General features: G+C 44.6%; 1 protein-coding gene across 4 annotated transcripts; it reads left to right on the forward strand.

Moving 5' to 3' along the window:
- The first annotated feature begins 1498 nt into the window (after positions 1-1498).
- PNPLA3 (patatin like domain 3, 1-acylglycerol-3-phosphate O-acyltransferase) lies at positions 1499-27379 on the forward strand. 4 transcript variants are annotated; one of them, XM_072596371.1, is made up of 9 exons: positions 1499-1784; positions 8559-8791; positions 9842-9907; positions 13582-13791; positions 14386-14446; positions 19609-19833; positions 21910-22042; positions 26156-26254; positions 26609-27379. In XM_072596371.1, the coding sequence occupies exons 1-8, from the start codon at positions 1598-1600 to the stop codon at positions 26229-26231; spliced, it is 1191 nt and encodes a 396-aa protein (XP_072452472.1). In that variant the 5' UTR covers positions 1499-1597; the 3' UTR covers positions 26232-26254; positions 26609-27379. The 4 variants fall into 4 exon arrangements, with proteins under 4 accessions (XP_072452472.1, XP_072452476.1, XP_072452473.1 ...); XM_072596374.1 differs by lacking the exon at positions 1499-1784 and adding an exon at positions 2350-2415; XM_072596375.1 differs by lacking the exon at positions 19609-19833 and having other exon boundaries at positions 26609-26698.
- The last annotated feature ends 407 nt before the right edge of the window (positions 27380-27786 follow it).

A 27786-nucleotide genomic window follows, 5' to 3' on the forward strand; every position in this document is an offset into this window, starting at 1 on the left:
GGGAAGAGGAAGGGAATGACAGAAGAGAGAGCAGAGCAGTAGAAGAATTCCTTATCTTTCCCCCTCCCCCCTATCCCTTCTGCAGCTCCTCTAGGGTCCTCAGGCCATCCCTGATTGTTTCCATTCCCTCCCCCTTCTCTTCACTCAGTTGCCAACTCTGGTCATTTTTAGCCCCTTTCATGCCTGCCTATCCCCTTTTCTCCACTCAGTCACCTCCCTCTTTCGGCTCTTTTCCCCTCCACCATTGCTGTCACCTCTTAATGCGTCTCCCTTCTCTCTGACCTGTCAACCCCAATGGCTCCCTACGACCTAGATGATCAAATATAAATTCCTCTGTTCAGCATCTAAGATCCTCTGTAACTTGGTCCTAAACGACTTTTCTAGTATTTTAGCACATCCCTTCCACCAATACTGTGGTCTAGACTAGAGTGTCTTCTGGTTGTTTTTCGTGCATAGGACTCGGCATCCCCTGCTCTGCCTTTGCCTCGACGATCCTCACTCCTGGAAGGCTTCACCTGCTCACCTCCAAGCTCTCGAAACCCCTAGTTCGCATCATGCTTAGCTGATGTAGCACTTTCTACAAGAGACTTTTCCCGCTCCACTCCCCTGCCGCAGGGTCTTCCTCCAAAACCCGCCTTGGTTTTGCATGCTTTCCGCAAGCGTATTGTCTTTCCTGGATAGGCTACAAGCCCCTTGTGTAGGGAGCATTTTCTTGGTTTTGTCTTTGGATTCTAGCACCAGCACAGTGGGGGACCTTAAATAAGACTTGAGTGAATGACTGGAAATGGCTGAAGCGAAGCTGAGAAGATCCAGCTGCCCTGGAGTCTAGGGTCCAGAATTCGTCTCCCCTGACCACTAACATGGCTCTGGGTAAGTTCCCGTCTATTTCTGGGTCACTTGAGAAGGGTTTTTTGAATTGAACTGAGCTGAACTGAAAAACAGACAGCTGAACAAATGATTTCCAACATCCCTCCCAACTCTGACCTTCCAGGTTCTAAAACCTCTCCCAGCTCCTACATCCCCTGTTCTAACGACCCACCCCGCCACTCCCCGCCCCAGCTCCACCAAGGTCCCGCAAAACCAAATGCCTAGGAGGAAGGCGGCTCCCCTGGAGGATCTCGGCAGATTACCGTCCCCCCTTCCCCCCTGATCTTTCTGAACCTCAAGGTCCTTAAGTGCTCCAAGCTTATCCCTAAATGGTTGTGGTTTGCTCTGTTGCCCGAGGCGGCGGCAGCCACAGCGTGAATCCCTCTCTTGGTGCTGGGCAGAGTTTCTCTGGGTCTGCCCCGACCCCACCCCGGCCGACATCCTTCGGTGGGACACCTAGCCCGAACACCGGAAGCTCCCAGCCCCCTCATTGGGCAGCTGTCAAACCTCATTTACTTATTCGTCCGCTCCTGGGAGCTGGAGGAGATGCCCGGGGGGTGCCGATTGGCTGCTTGGAAGGCCGACGTCACGAGCGACTCCTACAGACCTAGGCTAGTCCCGAGCCGGGTGCTGCACTTGAAGCTGACTTCAGAACCTACTTCTTTCTATTCTCCGCGCTGCTAAGTACGCTGGTGCAGCCGTCTGGTACTTTGCAGTAAGATCGACAGACATGGCAGAGCAGATGCGAGGCTGGAGCCTGTCCTTCTCTGGCTGCGGCTTCATGGGCTTTTACTACATTGGGGTGACCCAGTGCCTGAGTGAGCGCGCCCCGCAATTGCTACGCGACGCCCCCAAGATGCTGGGCTCCTCGGCCGGGGCTCTGCACTGTGTCACCTTCTTATGTGGGCTCTCACTCGGTGCGTGAGGACACCCCCCCCCCCCCCCGCCGTCTCCCCCGCCCGCTCTCCGAGGGCCAGCAGTCCTGGGGCTGGAGCTTGGGGTCCGCAGGCACTGCCCTGGGACGAGAACAGGCTAGCCCTCTTGGCCTGAGGATTCCCCAATACCAGCCTCTGAATCCAGGCACGGGCAGGGCCCACCCACCCACGTCCCCGGAACCAGGAGGGGGAGACAGAAACAGATAGGAGCCCGGGCTTTTCTGCCCAAAACCTCTGGAACAGCTGGCTGGCCAGTTACTTGCTTCTCGCTCCCTTTTCCCCCCTTTCTTTTTCGTTCTCCGTTTCCTCTCCGTTTCTGGCTCTGGCTCTCCCCTCTCACCTACCCCTTTCTGAAAAGGAAGGAGAGTTGCCAGGCTTGATGCAGGGCTGGCAGACACACTAGGGCAGTGGGACTGAACTATTTGGAGAGGCATCTTCCAGCTGAGTAGGCTAGCCCTACCTCTACCTCTACAGGTGACTCACTGAATGCCCCATGGGTTCTTAGAGTGTTTGTCCAGAGCACAGAGTTAAGGAACTTGCCGAGGTCAACCAGCCAGCCAGTGTTAGGAGCAGAACTGAGCCCGGGTCTTACTGGCTCACCCTAGGCACCAAGGTAATCTTGGGGGGACGGGCGCGGCAGCCGAGGCAGGCAGGCCGTAAACATTGATTAAACGCTTTCTATGTGCCAGGCACAGTGCCACAAAGAAAGGCCAAAGACAGCCCCTGCCCTCTAGGACTTTACAATGTAAGGGGCACTTCGGAGTGTGGACAACCTGGGAAACAGAGAGATCGTTCCCCTTTCCAAGTTTGTTTACCACCCTCTCTAAAGTGACAGGTTTGGACTAAATCATTTCTGTGGGCACTCCTTGCTCTGGAATTCTGTGATGAGCATTTCCTAATTGGAGATTGTCTGGGTCCTTCAGATGCCTTAGAATCCTTTGCCTGCTGAGATGCTTAATCTTGGGTCTTAAAGGCAAGCCTTTTATTTATTTATTTGTTGGGGGTGGGGTGGGGTGCAGGGGGGAGTTCAGCGAAGACTTAAATGTAAATGATGGGGACCAGGTTCCACCTTCCAGTTGTTTTCCTGGCAGGTCCTTGTCTGAGAGCAGCCCTTTGCTGGCGAACTCTGGCTGGGTGAATCCTTCTTGCCTCCTCCTAAATCTGTTTTAAACCTGGGAAGGAGGATGCTGGAGGGAGAACCACATGGATGGAATAAAGGGGATCCAGAAAAGCTTGACAGTTGTGTCCAACTCTGCATGATCCCATTTGGGGTTTTCTTGCAAAGATACTGGCATGGCTTGCCATTTCCATCTCCTGCTCATTTTACAGATGAGGAAACTGAGACAAACAGGGTGAAGTGACCCCACAGCTTAGTAAATGTCTGAGACCAGATTTGAACTCAGGAAGATGAGTCTTTCTAGTGTTCTGTGCACTATGGTACCTTCTAGCAGCTCTTTATGGGGTCCATTAAACAGTGCGGGATGTCCTAGAGTGCAATGCAAAGTTGTTTGCTTTCCAAAAATTCAAGATCCCTCCTAGCAAGTGAGGTGGTATGGTCAGGTAGGTGTTTGAAAAAGACTGAGGTTTTGATAAACCGCAATTCCTTGTGAGTCTAGAGTGTGATGGAGCAGCTGGAAAAAGTCTTAGGTCATAAAACAGACCCGGCAACTTTGGGTAAGTCACTCAACCCCTCAGCCTCAGTTTTCACCACCATAAAATGAGGGGGGCTAGAGATAATGCAACATAAAGCTGTCCTAAGGAGGGAAGAGGGGATCCTCTATCCTGCCCTCAGACCACACCAGGAGTGTCTGTTCAGCCCTGGGCTGCACAGGTTAGGAAGGGCTTGGATAAGCCAGGGAGTACCTGAAGTGGTTGAGAACTTTGAGTTCCAGCCTAAGGACAGGCTGAATGGTTCAGGGAGGCTCAGCCTGGAACAGGGAAGGCAGACTGGAGGCAGCATGCTAGTTGTCTTTGAAGTACTCTCGAGGTTATCATATGGAAGTGGGATCAGGCTTGCTCTGGTGGGCAGAAACCACAGATGTGAGTCAAGAAGCAAATTTAGGAAAAACTCAACAAATGGAGGGCTATGAATGGCTCCATGTGAGACTAGGGGGGGGCTCCCGATAGTGGGAGGTTCCCTGCCCAGAGGTCTTAAGGCACAGGCTGGATGGTCGAGCCCAGGGCTGATAAGTTGTGAAGAGGGCTCCAGCTCTAGCAGAGGCTAGACCTGGCATGGGGCCTCTGAGGCTGGTGATTCTGCATCTGTAAAATGGGGAACAACACTGGGCTGGACACTGACTGGCTTTTTGGTAGGAAAATGCTTTGTAAAGGGTAGGCAGAGGATTGCCTATAATGAGGTCACAAGGTCTGGGTCACCAAGGAAGGGAGGTACAGGCGTCCATCAAGCCTCATGGGTGAATGTGCCATCCCTACACTGAGGTCTGGTGGCAAGGAGGTTGAATGAGGTGGTGGAGAGAGCAGGGAAATAAGTCTGTGAACAGCTCTCAGATCCTGCAGCCCAGAAGCCAGGTTCTGTTAAAGCCTTCCCTTCAGAGTGTTTTGACAGTTGTGACCATTCTGAGGAGACCATGCTGGTTCTGGGGATTGGGGTCTGCTGCTGTGGGGAGGGGAGACTTCAGCTGACCACTTGGGTTCCTCCTTGTCTTCCTGACAAGTTTGGTTAATAGCTGACTTTCTATAGCACTTTACTGTTTATAAAGAGCTTTAGGGATAGTTTAAATGTTCTAATTACCTGTTTGGTGCCAGGTACTATGTCAGGATACAGAGACAAAAGTGAAATAATGCCTATCCTCACGAAGCTTCTACTCTACCCAGATGGATAAGTAAAAGATATAGGATTTCCCCAAAATCTTGGGTCACCTTGAATAGAGAAAGTATTAAGGGGAGTGGTACCAGGAAAGGCCTGAGGTCTTGGAGGTGGCATTGGAGCTGAGTTTTGTACAATTATATTTTAATTCAATTCACAGCAATTTATCTTGTCTCCTTCCCACTCCCACCCTCACTGAACTAGAAAGAGCAAGGTCAATACAAGGTCAAGCAGAACAAATTCCGTCATTGGCCTCATTCTCAATCTGCTCCCAGAATCCCTCACTTCTCAGGCAGCAGGTGGGCAGCAGGTTCCATCGTGACACTTCATGATGACCACTGGTCATTACACTGATCACTGCTCCTAAGTTTTTCAGAATTGCCCTTATGAGATTGTGGTCACTGTATAAATTGTTCTCCTGCTTCTGCTGCCTCCCCTCTATGTCAGGTCACATATAAGTCTTCTCAGTTTTCTTTGAAATGTCCCCTCCGGGACCATCTAGATCAATTTCCTCATTTCACAAGAAGGAAACTGAGGCTCAGAGTTGGATGTGACTGCCCAAGTTCACAGAATGATAGAAACTAAGTTCAAAACCCGGGTCTCCTGACTTTCAATATGTTCTTTCCAGTACATCATATTCATATATTTAAAAAGTAAGCTGGGAATCATTTTCCTTTACTTTAGATTCCAAATAAAACTAGAATTCAAATTTTAAATAAAATGTTCCCTTCATTTCTAGAGGCAGATAGTTGGCAGAGTAGGGAGAGCCCTGGGCCTGGGGTCAAGAAGACCTGAGTTCAGATGTAGCCTCAGACATTTATTAGTTGTGTGACCCAGGGCAAGTCACTTGACCAATGTCTTCTTCAGTTGCTTTGTCTGTAAAATGGGGATAGTAATCACTCCAATCTTCCAGGGTTGCTGTGAGGATCAAATGGGACAATGTTTGTAAAGACTTAACATAGTGCCTGGTGTATAGGAGGCATTTAATACATGATAAATATTTTTTAATTTTGTCATTGATCTGAGCTTTGAATATAGCTAGGAATTCTAAGAGGCGGAAATGAGGAAAGAGTGCATTCCAGACACTTTGGATAAAGGCCTGCTGATTGGAGATAGAATATTTTCCATTAAATTTTTTTATTTCAATTTTAAAAAATTTTCAATTCTAAATTCTCTGCCACCCCATCCGTTGAGAAAGCAAGAAATACAATATCCATTATACATGTGAAGTCATGCAAAACATTTCTCCATTAGGCATGTTCTGCAAAAGAAAAAAACCAAGAAAAATAGAGAAAAAGCATGCTTGCACTCTGAGCTCATCAGTTCTGTGTCTGGAGACACATTGTTCATTTTGGCTGGAATCCGGTGCAAGGAGGGGCAGGAATGAGACAGCTTGGATGGATATGTAGAGCTCTTTGTGAATGACTTTAAATGGCAAACTGCACTTTATCCTAGAGTCAGAAGCTTTTGGAGCACAAAGGGGCATATCCTACCCGTGCTTTAAGAATATTACTTTGGCAAACAGTAGGCACTTAATAATGCTTGTTGAAGGTCTCTTGGAGAAGCCATTGGAGAGTGGGAACACGGAGTCAGATGAGATCATAGAACAAAGCTTGGAGTCATCATTGGGACTAGCAGAGATATTTAAATTCCTTGTCCTTTGAGGTTCCTTTTCTTCATCCTACCCAGGGCCAGACTATTGTGGGAGCACCAACTAGGGCCTGTCTGGTTTAGAAGGTCATGCAGGGAGTCTGAGAATCTCTCCTTTACATGGAGCTGGGCCTCCCAAAGGTCCTCCAGCATATTAGATAATGCCCTTTTATCAGTGCCTTTGCCCTTCATTATCTGGCTCAGAGAGTTACACTTTGCTCTAGGGATGACTTCCAGGAGGGCATGAGGTGGAAGGGGGCCTTGCAGAGCAGCTCTCCTGACAGGCTTGCAATTGGGCAGAAGCCCTGAGCTGACCAGGAGGTGGAGAATAGGCAAATAGGGTTACCCTGGCTGTTTGCCCAGCTGCCTTCCCCAGTGGCAGAAGAGGAGCAAAGGGCATTGGAGTATGGCCTAGTTTTAAGGCTCCAGTTGGCCAAAGTGCCCCAGAGTTAGTTACCCAACCAGTTTTTCCCCATCGAATTCATCCTCTCACAAGTCTTGGGGCCCCTCTCAGTCTCAGGAAATTGGCCTCCTTCTGTTCTGGGGAGCAACATCATCTTTGGGTTGAGGCTAATCTGGATTTCAAATAATGGTTAATGCAAATACAGGCTGGGTGGACAGACCTTGCCAACATTTTCAAAGTTTATGTAGAATGAGAGATTACATGAGACAAGACAACAGACTTAGTTTCTACCTACCCTAAAGAGACAGGAATTTCTATCTAAAAGACCCTCCTAGCTGGCTTCTGCTTTTCTGCAGCAGGTCGTCAGTAGACCAATTCGGACACTCCCTTAGAATTCTGGCGCTGACATTGTTCAATGACCAACTTTGATAGATTTAGCTCCTCTCAGAAATGCTGTCATCTAAGACAATGCTGTCCACATTCAGAGAAAGAACCCGGGAGTCTGAATGCAGATCCATTTTTCCTTTCTTGTGATTTTTCCCTTTTATTCTGATTCTTCTTTCACAACATGACTAATGTGGAAATATGTTTAATATGATTGTACATGTTGTTGTGTTCATCCTTCATTGCCGAAGAAGACCATGCCATCATGGTCTTGCACTTGACTGTGTTTTGAGTGAGGGAGGGCTGTGCAGGTCACCAGCCTCACTTCTCCTCTGGATTCAGTGATCAGATATTCATCAGGATGACTGGAGATGGCCAAGGATGCAATGGGAGACTTTGGCCCCTTTAGGCCAAGGCCTATTCGGTACTCACTTAGGGTGAGGTAACACCCATTCAGTGAACAGGCCTGTTTAAGAAGTAGTCAGAGGATGGCCCCTTTAATGAGGCAAAGAAAAGTAATTAAATCAAGCTGGGAGAGAAACAGCAACAGTTATTATTGATAGCCTATATTAGATTGCTTGCTGTCTTGGGGAGAGGGGATGGGAGAGAGGGAAGGAGACAAAAATTTGGGACTCAAAATCTTATAAAAGTGAATATTGAAAACAATCTTTACATGTAATTGAAAAGAAATAAAATATTATTAAATGGGGGGGAAATAATTCTGGTGCTGGAAGGACCTTTAGAGATCACATAGTCTAAGATCTTCTTTTAAAAAGTAGTATTTTTTAGGCCACAAAGTGAGGATACTAGGATTAGAACCTGGGTCTAGTTCAGTACTCTGGTCACAGATAGAGAGCTGGAGGAGACTTCAGAGACCCCCTCACTTTACAAATGAGGAAACTGAGGCCCAAGGAAGAGCCTTGTCCCTTTGTTGCCCAAGGTCACACAGGAAGTCATCCTTCAAGGTAGGAATTGCTTGAAGAATTATAGGGAATCAGAGGCAGAAATGAGGAGGGAGGTATTCCAGACACAGGGTACAGACAGTGCCAATGCCCTGAGAAGGAAAGATTGTCATGTGGGAGGAAAAGGGAGAAGAATCCAAGAGTTTATGGATAAGAGGAATGGGTAATAAGGCTAGAAACAAGTTGGGTCCTGGCTGGAAAGGACTTTAAATGCAGAACACACAAGTTTATATTTCCTTCTAGATATACTAGGGACCTCCTAGAGGGTCTACAAGCTGCAGATTCCATAATCACAACTAGGACATGTCTTCAAATCCTACTATCTCATGAGTCAGAAGGGACCTTGAAGGTCACCTTGGCTAACCCTGACCTGAAATACAAAACCCTCTGCAATACTGCTAACGTTATGTCAGCAAGCCTTTACTTGGTATTCCCCTACTGATGGGGAGCTCATTACCTAACAAGATAGCCTCAACCAAATCCTCTAATTTGTAAAAATAGAATTCCTTCTACCCCCCATCACCCCCCAGAACATCGGATGCAACTTCTCATGGACCTTGTCAGAAGTACCAGAAAGCACAACTTTGGTGTTCTTCATCCTTCCTTTAATTTGTCTGACTATATCCGGAATGGTCTAAACAAGGCCCTCCCGTCAAATGCTCACAAGCTGCTGTCTGGCAAACTAGTCATCTCACTCACCAGAGTGTCTGATCGGAAAAATGTGTTGGTGTCAGATTTTGATTCCAAGGAAGAGATTGTTGACGTAAGTGTTTTGTTTGCATGTGTATGTGTAGCTGGTTTTTGTCAAATAGTCGTCCGCCCGTGGGGGGTCCGTGTGCTCTTTCTCTTAAATATACCTTGTGTCACACCTGAAGAAGGAGAAGCAAGAAATCACCTGATCCTGATTTTCAGTCTGCCTAGGACTCATTAGGAGATTAAGTGATTAAGAGAAAGATCCCCTTGGTCCACAAGGCTTTTTAACTATTATAATGGGGAGATAGAGTGCATTGCCTATCCTGGATCTTTCTTACCTAACCACACATTAGCTAAGTCTGATCTTAGTTCCATACACAGTGTTCCCCACCCATGGTCCCCCAGATCTCCAGTGAGGGAAGAGGAATATCTTCATCAATGGCTTCCATCTAAGTCATTTAACATTCATTAGGCTTCTATGACACACAAGGTACCATATTGGATGCTTGTTTCAGAAGATGCTAAGCTAGTTTTTTTTCTTTTCCATTCATTGCCATTTTAATTCTGGCTAATTTTTCATAAACTCTGCTCAATACATGGCCAAATGAGTTAGCAGATAGGTGCGTGTTAATAGGATGGGAAGCTCTATTTTAACAGTCAAACCATTTTGGTTTCTTTTCTCTCTTAAAAACAAAACAAAACATTTCCCAGAGGAAATTGGCAAATCACTATTTGGTAATTAAAGCAGCTGACTCAATGAAATAGCCTGTTCCCCTCTCCTTGTCTTTAGCATCTTATCAAATCAATCATCCGTGCCTCAGCCAGCCAATCAATCAGATATGCCTCGGCTCCACTAAGGCCTTGGCCTGTACCATGCTGAGAAGGAGAGGGTGAGGGAGGCCAGTGATTTTAGCAATCTGAGGCTGCTACTGAAGGCTTTCTATGTGCAAGGAAGGTGGAAGCTTGATACCCTGGAGTAAACCTTTTGGAAGTGGTTGCTTGTGTAGACTTAGCCTTAGTTGTCCCAGTCCCTAGGAATGGTGCTACAAAAATGGCTTGTGGCTCTTAAGACTGGATGCTGCCCCTTACCTGTGATTTCATTTTCTCCTGTTCTCTACAGGCCTTGGTTTGTTCCTCTTTCATTCCATTCTACGGTGGCTTAATTCCCCCAACTTTCAGAGGTGTGGTAAGTCCTGGCTTGGGGGCTGAATACTAAGAATCCTTTACAGAATAAGAAAGAGCTAAGCATTTTCAGGGGAAATCTCATCAGCTCTGAATAATTTTTTATGCTAGGTGCCTCTCAGCCCAGAAAAGGGTGACGTCTTCTTCCCCCCAAAAAACATTCCAAACAGGCAGCCCCTCCTTCCCAGGTCCCCCCAAAAATCTGTGCGCTGAATGAGCTGGGGCCTGGAGAGAGAAGCTTCAGACTGTGTTTAAGGACCTTTCAGTGAGCCCGTCTAACAAGCCCCCCAAAATAAGAAGCATGCTCACCTTAAGCAAAGAACACTACCTGTTGTGAAATCAGAAAAGCTTTTATTAATCTTTACGTCCATTCTCCCTGAATAGCCGGGTATCCTCCCCAGTAAGGTTACAGGATGACTACAACAGGTTCAGAGATATGGGGCTTCTTATACTGTTTTCTGAACTTTGAATCTCCCATGATACCATCCCCTGGCCATGTGACTCCATGTTCTCCTCTCTGACAACCTTTTCCTCACACAGTTCCTTGAGGCTGTACATTAGTTTCTTACCTCTAACCTGTCCAACCCTTATCACCTAGAACTGTGGAAAACAGAATTTCCTTGTTTCCCACACCAAGGGAAAACATTAAGAACTTCTGTCCTCTATCCGGAGCCTTGCTTATGTGTAGGCAAAGTAGATAGATTCCCACCTCCATGGTACAACACAGGTGGCAGAGGGATATAGTAGGAAGAGAAGCCAATTTGGGATCTGAGGACCTGGCTTTGAATCCCAGCTCTATTTTACTACCTGTTGACCCTGGAGATGGACATCTCCAGTCTCCCTGATCTATATCTGGCCACTGGACCCAGATGGCTCTGGAGGAGAAAGTGAGGCTGGTGACTCTGTACAGCCCTTCCTCACTTAAATCCAATTCACCTACAAGTCATGGCATCATCATGGTGCCCTTTGAAAACAGAGGACAGATGGTAACAACAACCACCAAGGTGAGGAAATCGAGGCACTATCCCCAGGGAGCTGACATTGTATGAGGAGAGGCAGCATGTGCCAAGGAAGCTGGGGGGGTCACAGTTGGGTCCCCAGGGCTGTGAGTGAGAGACAATCATTCCTGCCTGTGTTACAGCCTTAGTGTGAGTTGAGCTGAAGTGAGTGGAGCACACGGGTTGGACAGCTGCCCACCCCCACTTCCCCAGCATACACACCTGGTTGTCCCTTGTGGGTGACTGCAGCCCTCATTGTCTTGGTTACCCTGGTAACCCTTCTTCCAACCACTGGCTTTGAGAACAAGATGTTTGATGTAACAAGATTGTTGCTGTAGCATGGTTCAAGGTTTGCAAAGTACTTTACAAATATCTCATTTGATCCTCACTGCTACCTGAGAGGTAGGTGCTATTGTTTATGTCCATTTTTCAGCCAAGGTGGCAGAGGCAGACCTTAACTGACTTGCCTAGGATCGCCCTGCTAGTAAGTGTCTGGGGTTGGATTTGAACTCTGTTCTTTCGGCATCCAGAGCTTACAACCACAGTCTAATAATACCATATGAGATACATTTTTTAACCTACTCCATACAGAGCACTGTGCAAGGTGGTAGGAGAGATACAAAATTGTAGGCCATCAAGAAGCTTCAGTTTGGAAGGGGGATAAGCCCCAAACATGGACATTTAGAAAGCATTCGTTAAGCTCTTAATGCATGCAAAGGCACTGTGCTGGGAGTCAGGATGTAAAGACAAAAGTGGACACACAGTACAGAAATCAACAAATATTCCATGAAAGGTATGGGTACAAAGGATCCAGTAGTTTCTAATGTTCCTGATGTTCAACAAGGAGATAATATTCGTTTATATCATGCCTTTATACTCTGAAGCACTTTCCACACAGCAACCTGGTGAGGTAGACAGTATGAGATATTTTATCCCCATTTTACAGACTGAGAAACTGAGGCCCTCTCTGAGGCCTCAGTCTATCTGACTAGGTGACTTTCGCTGAGTCTACTCTACCACATGACCTATTTCTATGCTGAACACCTCCTGTGTACTCAGTCCTAAGCTGAGTTTTATGGGGAATGCAGGAGAAGTATAGATGTATTGAGTTGGAGAAGAAAAAGGCCAACCACTCTAGTGTCTTGGCCAAGAAAATGCCAAATGGGGTCATGAAGGGTCAGATATAATTGAAAGATAAGATGGACTGAGCAACCACCAGACTTGTTGAGCTAATGATAACAATATGTGTGAAACAATTAGCAAGAAATACTAGATAGAACATAATCTAATGCCAAGGTGGGCACACAACAGGGTCCTTCCAAGAATAGGGAGATGACTGTCGGCACATGGGGAGAGGGCATGGAGGGCATTGGAGTTATTCATGCTTCCATGGACCTCTTGCTGGGTCTCCAGATGGCAGGAAAGCTCTGATTTCTGGGATCTCTCTCTCTCTTCTCTCCCTCCCTCCTCTCTCTGTCTCTCTCTCTCTTCCCCTCTCTCTCCTTCTCCTCCCTCTCTCTGTCTTCCTGTCCCTCTTTCCCTCTCTTTCTCCCCCCTTCCCTCTCTCCTCCCTTATGTTTTTTTTCTTTTTTTTTCTACAAACTGATCTTCAGAAACCTCATATCTTTGGGTTTTAGACTCAAGATCAGGAGATTCTGATTACTGAAACCAGTATGTATATTCAATATTGAATTTCCACCCATTTGTTTATAAATACACACAGAGAGAAGAGACAGAGCCAGAGAGACATGAGGGAGGGGGAGAGAGAAATGTGAGACGAGACCATAATCAGAGTCCACATGGAGGCTTTAAGCACAATAGTGGCCAAATTACTTTGGAAGTGTATACTCTTACTTGGAAAAAGTCAGGAAAAGTATAGGTAAAGAAGGAGAAAAAAAAAGTTTTCCCAAGTGAAAACTATGTCCAGATTTTGAGAAAAAACTGCCTGTCTTTCCTTGGTCCCCACGGACTGGCCATGGAGTTTCACCAGGGTAGTGGAGAGAAGCCCTGGCTACCCTCCTCTATGGGATCTATCAAAGCCAGTTGATGCCTGCTCTGTCACTTGTCCTGAGAGTGGCCTGGGGCAGACCCCAAGAGGTTAAAGGATGTGTCCAGGCTCACTGAGCCTGTATGGGTCAGAGCTGGGTCTTCAAGTCAGGTTTTCCTAACTCATGGGCTGACTCCTGGTGAAATGGAAGTGACCCTGGATTCCAGAACGTGCAGCTGCTGGAGCTCAAGTTCTGGCAGATGTGTTCAGCAGGAGTCTGATGGTGAAGAAATTATCACCAAAATGTGTGCTGTAGCAATGCCCATGACCCATGTCATTGGGTGGTTTAGAATGATAAGATGCTGAATCTTAAAAATGAAGTGAAAAGCAAGTAAAAATGGAAAGTCTTTCTTCCTGGGGAAGGGGGATGGGAGGGGGTGCATGGCTGGCTACTACTGGTCATTCTCACAAGTGGCTTCTTTCACATAGATCCACCTTGGGACTGGCTTATGTGCAGATGATCAAACGTCACACTGACTTCTGCTTCAGTGGAGCCTATTGACATAAGACAAGCATCAAGCCAGGGGTCTGTCCCAGTGTGTGACAGTGTGTTTGCAGAGATCACCCTAGGGAATGTGCTTCACAAACTGGGAAGAATCATGTAAATGCCTCTTATGATGTTCCTTCCCACAGCGATACATGGATGGAGGAGCCAGTAACAATGTGCCTTTCATCGACGCCAGCACCACCATTACCGTTTCTCCTTTCTACGGGGAGCATGACATCTGCCCCAAAGTCAAGTCGACCAACTTCCTGCATGTGAACATCAGCAACCTCAGCTTCCGTCTCTGCTCAGGCAACCTCTACCTCTTAGCCAGAGCACTTTTTCCTCCAGAGCTGAAGGTGTGCAATGCTATGAATCAAGTCTTGCCTCTAATACTTCCTGGCTGTGTGACCCTGGGCAAGTCAGTGAGACTAAGGCAGCTCTTGGAGGCTAGAAGTGGCAAACTAATTATTCATATGTATCAGTGGAGAGAGCTTTCCATGCCATTGAAATCATAGCACCAGACCAGCACAGAATGCCTCTTCCTCTCCTTCAAACACCAGTAACAGTGATAACAAATCACCCAATAGAAATCAGTAAACATGTAAGCCTTTGCGATCCTCTAGGTGACTTGACAGTCTTTTCATGGGGCTAACGTTATAGAAAGCCAACTGTATGTCCCCATTTATGAAATAAATCTTTGTCAAATAACCACAAAATCCACAGGAAAACATTCTACAAAACTCTTGGGTTCTCACTTCGGTGTACACTGAAATGTGTGGGAGCCTGGCTTGGGTTGCTTTGTTCAGTTAGGCTAGTTGAGTACCTGAGAGTATCTTGGGGGTAATGCTCCAGACTATAGAGCCCTGCTAAAGCCTTCTGGGAACAGGGTTCCATCTGTCCTGGTGTTACCATTTTCCTTCCTGTGGCTTACTCATCTGTCTTGTTTATAGGTACTTGGAGAGATCTCTCTTCGGGGGTATTTGGACGCGCTTAGATTCTTGGAAGAAAAGGGTATGTCAGTAATTTGGTAGTATCCATATAGTCTCTGAGATGACCTAAGTAGAGCAGAAGTAGGAGCACTGAGTGGAAGTGGCAGGTTCGGGCTTGGTATGAGAAAAAGAAAACTGATAATAATTGGGGTTGTCCTTGGAGAATGGATGACTTTGAGGTCTCCCTTCAATAGAATACTTCTAGGCCGGATGGCTGTCTGTTGAGCATGTTGTAGAGGGGACTCCAATTCAGAATTGGGTTAGACTAAATGAGATGGTTTCTAAGGGAAATTTTAACTGGGGATCCACGCTCAGAGGATCCATGAATAGATTAGAAGGGGTCCTTTACCTTGAGTGGGAAAAATGCATCTTTGCTTTCACTAACCTCAAACTGAACTTTAGCATTTCCTCCAATTATATGTTTAAAAAAGCATTCTTCTGAGAAGGGGGCCATGATATAATCAAGGTGAAGAACCATTGCAAAAGACCCTGAGAATCTGACATTTTTGTGACTGCATTGATTAGTATTGATTGATTGATTGATAATTTATTTATTTATTTAACTTTTAACATTCATTTTCACAAAATTTTGGGTTCCAAATTTTCTCCCCTTTTGACCCCTCCCCCCCAAAACACTGAGCATTCTAATTGCCCCTATCACCAATCTGCTCTCTCTTCTATCATCCCTCTCTGTCCTTGTTTCCATCTTCTCTTTTGTCCTGTAGGGCCAGATAGCTTTCTATACCCTTTACCTGTATTTCTTATTTCCTAGTGGCAAGAACATTACTCGACAGTTGATCCTAACACTTTGAGTTCCAACTTCTTTACCTCCCTCCCTCCCCACCCCTTCCCTTTGGAAGGTGAGCAATTCAATATAGGCCATATCTGTGTAGTTTTGCAAATGACTTCCATAATAGTTGTGTTGTGTAAGACTAACTATATTTCCCTCCATCCTATCTTGTCCCCCATTACTTCTATTCTCTCTTTTGATCCTGTCCCTCCCCATGAGTGTTGACCTCAAATTGCTCCATCCTCCCCATGCCCTCCCTTCCATCATCCCCCCCACCCTGCTTATCCCCTTATCCCCCACTTTCCTGTATTGTAAGATAGGTTTTCATACCAAAATGAGTGTGCATTTTATTCTTTCCTTTAGTGGAATGTGATGAGAGTAAACTTCATGTTTTTCTCACACCTCCCCTCTTTATCCCTCCACTAATAAGTCTTTTGCTTGCCTCTTTTATGAGAGATACTTTGCCCCATTCCATTTCTCCCTTTCTCCTCCCAATTTATTTCTCTCTTACTGCTTGATTTCATTTTTTAAAGATATGATCTCATCCTCTTCAATTCACTCTGTGCATTCTGTCTCTATGCGTGTATGCATGTGCGTGTGCATGTGTGTGTGTGAAATCCCACCCAGTACCCAGATACTGAAAAGTTTCAAGAGTTACAAATATTGTCTTTCCATGTAGGAATATAAACAGTTCAACTTTGGTAAGTCCCTTATGACTTCTCTTTGCTGTTCACCTTTTCATGCTTCTCTTCATTCTTGTGTTTGAAAGTCAAATTTTCTTTTCAGCTCTGGTCTTTTCATCAAGAATGCTTGAAAGTCTTCTATTTCATTGAAAGACCAATTTTTCCCCTGAAGTATTATACTCAGTTTTTCTGGGTAGGTGATTCTTGGTTTTAGTCCTAGTTCCTTTGACTTCTGGAATATCCTATTCCACGCCCTTTGATCCCTTAATGTAGAAGCTGCTAGATCTTGTGTTATCCTGATTGTATTTCCACAATACTTGAATTGTTTCTTTCTAGCTGCTTGCAATATTTTCTCCTTGACCTGGGAACTCTGGAATTTGGCCACAATGTTCCTAGGAGTTTCTCTTTTTGGATCTCTTTCAAGCGGTGTTCTGTGGATTCCTTGAATATTTATTTTGCCCTCTGGTTCTAGAATCTCAGGGCAGTTTTCCTTGATAATTTCATGAAAGATGATGTCTAGGCTCTTTTTTTGATCATGGCTTTCAGGTAGTCCCATAATTTTTAAATTGTCTCTCCTGGATCTATTTTCCAGGTCAGTTGTTTTTCCAATGAGATATTTCACATTATCTTCCATTTTTCCATTCTTTTGGTTTTGTTTTGTGATTTCTTGGTTTCTCATAAAGTCATTAGCCTCCATCTGTTCCATTCTAATTTTGAAAGAACTATTTTCTTCAGTGAGCTTTTGAATCTCCTTTTCCATTTGGCTAATTCTGCTTTTGAAAGCATTCTTCTCCTCATTGGCTTTTTGAACCTCTTTTGCCAATTGAGTTAGCCTATTTTTCAGGGTGTTATTTTCTTCAGCATTTTTTGGGGTCTCCTTTAGCAGGGTGCTGACCTGCTGTTCATGCTTTGACTGCATGTCTCTCATTTCTCTTCCCAGCTTTTCCTCCACCTCTCTAACTTGATTTTCAAAATTCTTTTTGAGCTCTTCCATGGCCTGAGTCCATTGAGTGGGCTGGGATACAGAAGCCTTGACTTCTGTGTCTTTCCCTGATGGTAAGCATTGTTCTTTCTCATCAGAAAGGAAGGGAGGAAATGCCTGTTCACCAAGAAAGTAACCTTCTATAGTCTTATTTCTTTTCCCTTTTCTGGGCATTTTCCCAACCAGTGACTTGCCTTCTGAATATTCTCTTCACACCCACTTTGCCTCCAGATCCTCCCAGCCAGAGCTTGGGGTCTGAGATTCAAATGCTGCTTCCCAGCCTCAGGGCTTTGGGCAGGGGTGGGGCTGCTATTCAGTGTGAGATTAAGTTCAGCTGCTCAGGTAGGGGCAGGGCTGCCTCCCGGGCTCAGTTCCCTCAGGGGGTTTATGCAGAGACCTTCAACAATGGATCCCAGCTCCTGCCTGCTCTGGGAGCCCTGGTCTGCTCCCGCCTCCACTGCTGCCTCCTGAGGGGGCCTGAGTTATGGGGGCACCTCACTCCCCTCTCAACCCGCCAAAGAGACCCTCTCACTGATCCCCGTCACCTGTGGGTGGAGGGACCTGCGCAGCCACTGGAGATTCCGTCCCTGAAGCCCGCTTGGATCTGTTCCTCTCGGCGCCGCATGGCCGAAGCAGGGCTGTGCTTGCTCCACATCTGCAGCGCCACGGACCTTTTGCAAGATGTTTGCAGGGCTCTCTGGAACAGAAATCTCCTTCGCTCCACTGTTCTGTGGCCTCTGCTGCTCCAGAATTCGCTGTTCTTTTTACAGATGTTCTATGGGCTGTGGGTTCAGAGCTATGTGTATGTGCATCTGTCTACTCCGCCATCTTGGCTCCGCCCCTGACTAGTATTTAAAAAGTGAAGGAAGCACATAATCATTTCAGAACAGCGGACTCTGAATTGCTCATATGACTTTAGTATTAGTAACATTAACTCTGGCACATGGGCCTTAAACAGGTAGTAGTTTGCTCTGTAGCTTGTGCCATTTATTATGAAGGTCTAAGAGATGGGCATCTTCATGGGACAGGCCATTTGACTTGCTGCTTCTGAAGACCCAACTTTAGTCCTAGTTGTTCGGCCCCTTCTGTCCATCCCTTCCCATGCCAGGTGTCTGAATTGTGCCTCCTCTTGTTATTCTTCTTATGCTGGGTTGGTAGAGTTGAATTTAAACACTGTTGACATAGAGCCAAGTTGTAGTTGGGTTGTCAGGTAAACACCTGCATGTTTTGATGACATTATTGATTCTCTTAAATCATCTTAGGTCAAGGTGAAAGACTTTCCCAGAATCAGAATTGGAAGAAGACTCCAGGGCTGACGGGTCTAACCTCAGTGGAAGGACCTAGATACTGTGTGAAATTCTCTGGAGATGGAGAACTTCCTGCCTCCTGAGGCAGCCCATTCATCTGCCTTCCAAAGGCTCTAATTTTTGCCAAGTTTATCCTTTTGTGAAGGAACATTTGCCCTTCTGATGTTCAGAATTCTGTCCTGTGGGCCCAGCAGAACAAGCCTAATTCCTCTCTTCTGTATCACAGCCTTTCAGATACTTGACAGCTGCTGTCCTGCATTCCCCCAAGCATTCTCCTCTCCAGATGAAGCATTCCTAGTTCCTTCTGTTGATCATTGGAAGGCACAGTTCTCCAGGCTTGTTTATCTTCCATTGGTTCTACTATAGTTTTGTGTCCTTCCCACATTGTGGTATCTAGAACTAAGGATAACACTAAAGACTGATCAAGGAAGAGGTCGGTAGGGCTATCAACTTACCCTGTGCCTCTCTCAGGGCACTCAGAATTGGAATACAGATCTCCTATCGCAAGCTATTCTCAGCAGCAGGCCAGAAAGAGCCAAGGCATTTGCTTGAAGGCAGAAACAAGGACAAATTTACTTTTTGCCTTCTAGTAAAAGAGAGTAACACTAGCTCCTTGACTTTTCTTGATCTCATTTAGAGTCATAGAATGACAGAACTAATTAGAGTTGTTCTGGTCCAGTATTTTTCAAAGTGGTCCTGTTACCTCTGGGAGTCCCTGAGAGCCTTTCAGGAGGACCTTGAGGTCAAAGCTATCTTCATAATGATACTAAGACATTATAATTTCTAATGTGGTAAATATTAATAGCTATAGGTCATATAAACAAAAGCTCTCTTCTGAGTCCTCAGTTTTTAAGAGGGCCCTGAGACCAAAAAACTTGAGAAAAGGTTTGTCCACCATCTTCATTTTATAGAAAAGGAAACTGGAGCAAAGAATTAAAAAGCTTATTTGATTTCACACACAACCAGTTAGTGGCGAAACTAGGACTAATTCCAACGTCCTTCGACCCTCCCACACTGTGCTGGCCCAGTATGGCCCCACACACCTTCCCTCTCTGCCCTGGGCTGTATGAGGTGTTATGGTCCTCAGAGAAAACCAAGACTCAGAACAATGAAAGGAATCAGTCATTCAGCTGGTCAGGAAGTATCAGAGCAGGAAGCCTGACTCCCAGAACAGCTACCTCTCCAAGGTCAGCAGCAGCTGGAACAGGTTCTTGTTGAGGACTTTCCGCTCAGGGGCAGGCAGCTCTTGAATATCTAACTTGGCGCTTCCTTCTACCTAATGGGATTATGCTGCTGGTAGTGCGCTCAGTGTCTGTCATTCACTGTGTGTACACCATGATCCCCTTGAGCCAATTATGGACTGACTGCTATGTCCAAAATTAGATGTGACCTTTCTTTCTCCTGTCCTCTTACTCACCCTAGGAATCTGTGACCCATCGCCTCCTTGTCTGAATGTGCCTTTGGAAGAGGAAGAACCAGAGATCACTTCATACTGCTGTGACAATGAGAATCCCCCCAAACCTCGTTTGAGGAAGAGTAATAATGAGATCACACCAGAGGGCAGTGAGCTTATTGACCATCTACGACTCAGCATAATTCCATGGGATGAGGAAATTTTGAAAATTGTCTCACCTGAATTTTATTTAGGTACTGACATGTTAGTAGAGAAGGTGCTCAAAGGGCCTTCATTCTCTCTGTTGTGACAGTCTGCTTAGATGAGCCTTCTGGGCAATAAGCATTTCTTTCCTGCAGTAGAGGCTCAGGTGGTCAAGGATTATGCTTCCATTACATAGATGAGAAAACGGAGGCCTTTTCAAAGGTCCCACAAGTAGCAAGTCACAGAACTAGATTTCAAATGTAGATCTCCTGACTTCAACTCCAGTTCTTGGCTCTTTCCAGAGTGGCAAATGAACACAATAACTCAGATTGTGTGTCTCTTTAAGGTTGCCCAATTTCCTCACAATGACCCCAAAGGGAGAAGGGCAGCAGGTTAAATGGAGATTATAATAATCCCCAAGGTGCTGCCTATAGGGTCCTTTAATGATCAAATGAGGTAATACCCACAAAGTACTTTGCACACCATAGAGTGCTGCAGAAAGGCCAGTTTCTTCTTTTAAAGTTTGGAACCTCTTTGTGAGGTGGAGGTGATCCTGAATTCCTGAAGCCAAGCCCAGGGGGGCATTCTATGTGCCATTCATGCCCCTCTGAGCCAGCCAAGAGCTGAAAGGCTCATCACCACACAGAACCTCCATGTTGTGACTTTGTTCAGGTTGTGGGGCATGCAAGAGTAAAGGGAAGGACAAGATGGGGGAATGGCTTATTCAGAATTTATCCCTGCAGTCTATCCCTCTTTGTCCTGAGTCTTGTAGTCTTGGGTAATGGTGACCACCAGCACTCTTTGGTTTGCCGATGTTTCTGTGCAAAACGCCTTCTTCCTGTTCTCCATGTTTCCAGCTGGCTTGGTCCTCGGCTCTCCTTGCCATCTTGCCATTTTCAAGATGTTCAGGAATCTCACAGTGTCCTTTCCTCCACCTTTAATCTTTAAACTACTTAGACATCTCTTGACCAAATATATTCATTTAGCTTGTTCATACAGTGCTTGCTTCAAAAGGATGAAATCCAGTGGTGTTACTTCTTGGAGAATGACCATGGGCTTTGTGCTGATGTGGCTCATAGGATTGCTTACAAGATTGGACAGCAGACTAGACTGATGATACTTCCTGAGCATCTGATTTGAGCAGCATGCAGCCAGAGCTCACCAATGTGGGGCATTACTGTGGGGTAGGCAATAGGGGAAGAGAGGAAGACAGCACATGCATCACCACCATCATACAAAGCAGAAAAGTTTCCTTTTTCACATACAGGGTCCAGTGCAAGTTCACTGCTAAGGGGGCAGAAAGGGCTTCATTAAAAGAGGGGATCCTTGTGAAGAGGCCTGGCTCTGAAAATACCGGCATTGGAAACATCCAGCTTGAAGGTCCTTCAAGAACTGCCTGGGAAGGTGTTAAGAACAGATGGCAAAAGAACTTCTCGGTGCCCATTTATACACAGGTCATATTAAGACAGTAGGGGCTGGAGTAAACAGATCCTAAAACAGAAAACGTGGCACCCTAGAGTACCTTGGCTCTTACACTCTTGGAGAATCAGTACTTGGAGCAATTTTCAGAGACCATGTTGATCCCTTGTCCCACTGATACTCAGATCACCAGTTTCTGTCCCATGTTGTGTTCTTCTTGAGAGTCTGGGGTTCAACCCCCTTTGGGTGACATTCAGGGTCTTTGTTCCAGCCTTGTCTCAGAACAAGCACTTATTAAGCACCTTCTATATTCCCATCACTGAGCTAAGGACCGCTCCCAATTGGGCACACAATACTTGGAATGTCCTCCTCCTCTCTTCACTTACCCATCCGTTAAAATGCAAGTTGGGTACCATCTACTTCAGGACACATGCCTTAATCTCCCCAAAGCCTTCTGTTTTGCACCCAGCCCATGCTATCATAATATCATTGTATTATAGTTATCTATGTATGTGGCACATACCCTGCCAGAGTCTTAAGGGAAGGACCCACATTTATATAAACTTTGTTCCTTTCCCAGCCCCAAGCACTGAATCTGGTCCAACCTCCCTAATTTTGCATAGAGAAAAGCAAACAGGTGGAGTAATATGATTCACCCAGGGCCACACGGTGAGATAGTGTCAGACAAAAATATTTTTATTTTTCAGCTCTGCAAAACTCAACGAAAGAACAGGGTGGACACTTGGCCAAGATCCTCAACTGCTTACCTGTTCGGATAATGTCCTTCATGATGCTTCCATGTACACTGCCTGTGGAATCTGTCATTTCCATTGTACACAGGTGAGTCTTCTTCCAGGAATTAAAATGACAATGAAGTTTTCCTTTATTTTACTTCCAAAGACTTTTTATTTAGAGGAATATCTTTATTTAATAGAGGAGTATCTTTATTATCTTTATTTAGAGGAGTATCCATTAAAGCTGCTTTCCTATCCTTAAAATTATGTCCCAGTCACATGTAGTTCCAAAGCTGCACAATGAATAATGCTTTCAATTACCTTAAGGTAATTTAGTAGAGCGAGATGATTCTTTCTTAAAAATATTATCCCTTCAGAAACTTATTTAATGGAATTCACTTTTATTCACTTCATCTTTAGTAGTGTTGTCTCTTTTTGTGTGATCCTAGAAATTTTCAGGGTTGGGAGGGACAACAGATATGATACAATTCTCCCAGCAGAGAGCTGATAGACGTGAGGTACAGAATGAGATATGTTTCTTTGGACTTTGGCCAATGCAAGAATCTGTTTAGTTTGACTATTCATATTTGTTACAAGAATTCCCTTTTTGTTTCTTTTATTCCAGTGGGTATCTGGGGGAGAGGTGGGACAGAGATAAAATAGATTTTTAATGGAAAAAATATATAAAAAACAGGGAAAAAAGATATTGTAATTCCATTTTGCTGATAAGGAAAGTGAGGCCTCTTTAAGGCCTAGCTAGTGCCAGATTCTGGGCCAGTGGGCTTTGTCAATATACAATCCTGAAATCAATTCAATCCAATAAACACTGATTAAGCACCACTAGGTACCAAGACTGAGATACAAAGACAACAAATCCCCAAACTGATTACTTTCACTAAGCCCTGGCCTCCCCCAACCATATGGCATTCTGGGCATCCTCTCCAATATCCTGGTGGTAGGCAACTTCTCTTCTTTCCTTCCCTGCCAGTACCCCTAACTAAATAAAACAAAACCACACACTGAACTTGGGTGGGGATGGGGGGCACCAGAATCTAGGAGGTTCACAGACTGCCCCTCTGCCTCGTCTCTCAGCAACCTCTCCTGATGCACTATCATCATTTGCCAGCACTGCAGTTGTTGTGTCCCAACTCAATCCCCCTGTTTCCTTGAGGAGCTCAGCACTCTGCCCACTGTCTTCTCTCCTCACCAACACCTGCCCTTATGCTAGTGGAGTTCAGCATTCACACGGATGTTCCCTGAACCCCCATTCCTCAGTCTTCTCCAAACTCCCACATCTGGGGATGGTGATGCTTCTTAGTTCCTTAATCAAAAACTCTGACATTCTTCTACTTGGTCATTACTTCCTATCACTTTGGCTCACCTTTCCTAATGTTACTCTCCCCCCTCATCCCTCAGTCCTTTCTCAAGCTACCACTCTGTTCTGGTTTCACTTTCTCCACCCTGTAGTTAACCAGTTTGCCTCCATTTGGCCTCATTTCTCAAATCCCTATCTCTGTATCTTATCTCTTGCCAAACCCCAGCCATGGATGACTCTCACCATCTGCTCCTCGGGCAAGGTTTGTGAAAGGAAGCCAAAGAACTATGATCACTGGGTATGATATAAACATCTTATGTCATTTCAACAAGACTCTCAGGACCACAAGACAATCTTTTTATTCCTCCCTAATGGATTCATTCTCTCAGAGCTATTCTGGGCCTTCTGGTCTCAGCCTTTCATACCTTCCTTTGTTCTCTCTCCCTTAGCTGGCCAGCCCCTGTCTGTGCCCTTGAGCCCGTCTCTCCCTCCCCATCTTTTCTAGCAGATTGCATCCTCAGGGATCTTCTCTCTCCCAAATATTCCATCTTCTGAGCAACTGGGTCCTTCCCTAGTTCAAACATGCTCAAATCTGTCCTATGTGAAAAAATCAAAACAAAACAAAAAACCCAAACAATTTACCTGACATCACCATTCCCTCAAGCTAGCATCTTATATCTCTCATTGTTTCCTTGGCTAACTCCTAAAGAAAATAGAACTGCCCAAACTTGTTGCTTTCCCTTCTTCTCCTCCTACTCTGTCCTCAGCCCTTTACAATCTGACTTCCAAAATAAGTGAAGCTCCCTAAAGTTATTAACCTCTCTTTAAATTTCTTTATTGATTGCTTTTGTATGGCTCAAATTCCCCTCCCTATCTCTTCTTCATCTTTCCAAGAGCTATCCTATGGAACAGAGAATTTTTTTTTAAAAAAAAAAAAGGAGAATCAGCAAAATGGATAAATGCGCTGAAAACATCTGACTGCAAATGCAACGTATATTGCATCATAACAGAACGGGAGGACATACCGTCTTATGTCCCATTCTTTGGGGTCAAGCTTGCTTGTTATTTTGCAGCCTTCATTCTCATCATTCCATTTCCATTGTTATAGGCATGGTTTTCTTGGTTCTGCTGACTTTATTTCACTATCTGTTCACTTAAGTTTTCCTGTGTTTCTCTGAATGCCTCATTACTTCTTACAGGACAGTAATATTTTACTTATATTCTTGTGTCAATTTTTTTAACCATTCCTTAATTGATGGGCATCTACTTTGTTTCCAGTTCTTTACTACCACAAAAACTGCTGCAATAAATAGAGGGCTTTTCTCTTCATCAGTGACTGCTTTGGGGTACATGTCTAGTAACAGAATCTCTGGGTCAAAGGGTATAGACTTGATTTGCACAATTCCAAATTGTGTTCCAAAATGGTTGTGCCATTTCACAAGTGCATTCGAGTGTCTCTTTCCATAAGATTTCCTTTCTCCAACACTGACTATTCCTGTCTTTTGTCATCTTTGCCAATCTTCTGCACCCTGAATCCATGCCTTCTGTTGGGATGTAGCCAGCCACCTGTTCTCTAGAATCATCGTTGGTCATCATGTTGATCAAGGTTCTTAAGAACGTCTGTGTTGTTCGTTTTTATGGTGTTATTGTATAAATTGTCTTCCTGATGGTTTCCCAACTGCAAGATATGAAGTATTATTAATGATGCTATTTAACTTTTGCAAGTTCTGTGAAGTTTCCAAAGCATTTTCTTCAGTGCTGTGAGCTAAGTAGGGCAGGTATCGTAAGATGAAAGTCAAGAGGTGAGTTCTTGCCAGAACATGATGGTGAAATGTTCCTTCTGCCCACAGGTAAAAAGCGGGAGATGGTTGTGGGGAGCAAGCCATTCAAACATGACCAACGTGTTCCTTGGCTTCACATTTCTTACTACTGAGGGGGGAGAATTGTTGGGAAGTAAGAATGATGTTGTGAGTAAAGAGAGAACATCAACATAACTTTCTTTAAGAAGCAAAACCACAGAAGTGAGAATCAGAGAAATTAAGTCAGGGTCACAAAGTGAACAGCATATTGCAGGACAACAAGCCCAGATGTTGGCTAATATAGTACAAACTGAATTAATGCTTGTTGATCGATTGATGATTGAAGTCTTTGATTTTTCTAAACAGCTTCAGAGCATGACAGCTTGGTTTTCTATGGAGAAAGCCTTTTAGTATGTGACTAAAATACAATGTTTCATGGTCACATATTCCTTAACCAAAAAAAAAAAAATCCAAAAAAACCACCACCTACCCTTCCTCACATTTATTGTTAACCGTAAGTTAATCTTACATTAATTAATAAAATAATTAATAATTAACGTAAGTTAATCTTAGTTAAGCTGATCAAGCATGTGTTTGTAATGTCTTTCCATTTATATCAGAATTTACATAGGACACAATCTTTCTGAGTTGCATCCTTTTTCATGACAGCATGAAAACAATCAAACTTTTTTTAAAAGTTCCATTGAAATGCTCATCTTTACAGAATGAATTTTTCCCCCAATCTTGCCTAAGCCTTTTTGTTATCAAATCACAAATTCACCTTCCATGGTCTCAAATTTGGCTACAGTCCTCCATTAAAAACACCAGGGAAACTTGATCCAGACCCACCAATGTCGGTCCTGTTGACACCCAGACTCTGGACAAGGCACTAGGGTACCATCGTGAGACATATGGGATGTGTTCAGAGGCCTGAAGCCCTCATGATGACGTATCCAAGTCAAGGCAAACTGGCATGCCAAGGAGAGCAGTTTTGTAAAATGGGAGCATCTGATGCTAAGCTTTCCCTGGGCCCAGCCCTGATACTTAGGTGTGTTTGTCATTACGCTGAAGTGGTAGGTGTGCTTGTTTCTTTCTTTTTTTTCAGGCTAGTGAAATGGTTTCCAGATATGCCTGATGAATGGCTGCAGTGTGCTGCCTATAAAATGTTTGGTCTAGAATGAGAGTGTCTTCTTCTGGTATCCAAGTAAGTAGATTATTTAGCTGCATTCAAGACAGGGGACCCATTACTCTTTCAGTCAACATTTATTGGATGTTCAGTGTATACAGGGTAATATAGTAGGTACATGGGATTTGGAGTGAGGAAGGATCAAGGGACTTAGAGATCAACCTGGGGTCCATGATTTTATTTTTAAATATTTTGATAACTATTTCTGTCATTGGTTTCCTTGGTAATCCCATGCATTTTATTTTATGCACTTACAAACAAAGTTCCGAGAGGGAGGTCCACAGGTTCCAGCAACTGCTGGACACCAAAGGGGTCCATGACACCAAAAAAGTTGACTCTCTGATTTATCTACACCTTTCTTTCATTTGACAGGTGAGGAAATGAAGGCCTTTCCCAAAGCTCCTCAAGTCATTGTGAAGTCTGGAAATGAACCTATGCTTCCAGAATTCAAATCCAAGTGATTTTACCCCAGATATTCCTTTCCATCACAATCTAAGAAGAAAAGGAGTTGTTTTTGCTTTTCAGGAACCAACGCCTGTGTTTATGAAGAAAGAGCAAACTCACCTGTCTCTAGCAGCCTGGCCTCACTCAGGAGGCTGAAGCCAGCAATGAAAGACACTCTACTTTTAAGTAGACCCAACCTCACGTTTTTCTCAAATGATAACATGACAGTGGCAGAAAAAAGTTCTAACCTCTCCTCCAATAGAAAAGTGTTTATAAGTCACTTCAGAAGAGAAATTTAGAAACATTTTTCTAAGGACATAAAATCCTTTATAAAATTTGAGAGTTACTTTTCAAACTTGGTTTATAATGGCCCAAATAGACACAATAACTGTACCGAATTGTGGCCTCTGTACTGAATCTTCCAATTTACTTTTAAAAATAATGTAAAACAGACTTTAAAAATTTCAGTCAATTTTAAAGGAAACAAAATATTACTGCTCTTCCTTTCCTAAGTCAAGTGTTGGAGCTGGTTGAGTAAATAGGGTAGGGAATGATGCTTCAGAAAAGGAAAAGGTCATGGACCTAGCAGACAACCATCTCACTGGCTGATGTGATATCATCGGGCACCAAGAATATTTTCATCTCTCTTTTGGAGGAACTTTGACCACTTCAATAAAATGCTTGATAAAAGGAAAGAGATTCAGAAAGATATAAGGTCTTTTAATGTTTATGCGGTCTGTATTTATGTGTATAAATGTCTGTAAGTTTTTTTAAAAAAATTTTTTAAGTCCAATAGTTTTATTTGCATCAATATTGGTAAGTCTAAGCAGAGTCTTTAATAACCTGGCACTGAATCCTGGTGGCATGAGCCCTGTTTTCCCACACCTTAACAATCTTTCTTCTTAACACGTCAGCTCTGGTGCCAACTCTGCTCAGCCGCCCTGAGCCCCAGGCCATCTGCAGGCTGTCCCAGTTTTATTTTCCTGGCACCTTGTAGGTCAGATTCCTCTGCCTCTGTGGTTGCATTATTGTGATACCCACTTCAACATTACATCTTATTTTCACTCTAATAATCCCTGATGAAGCAACTGAGACACAGGGCCTGG

This window comes from Notamacropus eugenii, chromosome 3 (genome assembly GCF_028372415.1).
Source record: "Notamacropus eugenii isolate mMacEug1 chromosome 3, mMacEug1.pri_v2, whole genome shotgun sequence".
Taxonomy (NCBI): domain Eukaryota; kingdom Metazoa; phylum Chordata; class Mammalia; order Diprotodontia; family Macropodidae; genus Notamacropus; species Notamacropus eugenii.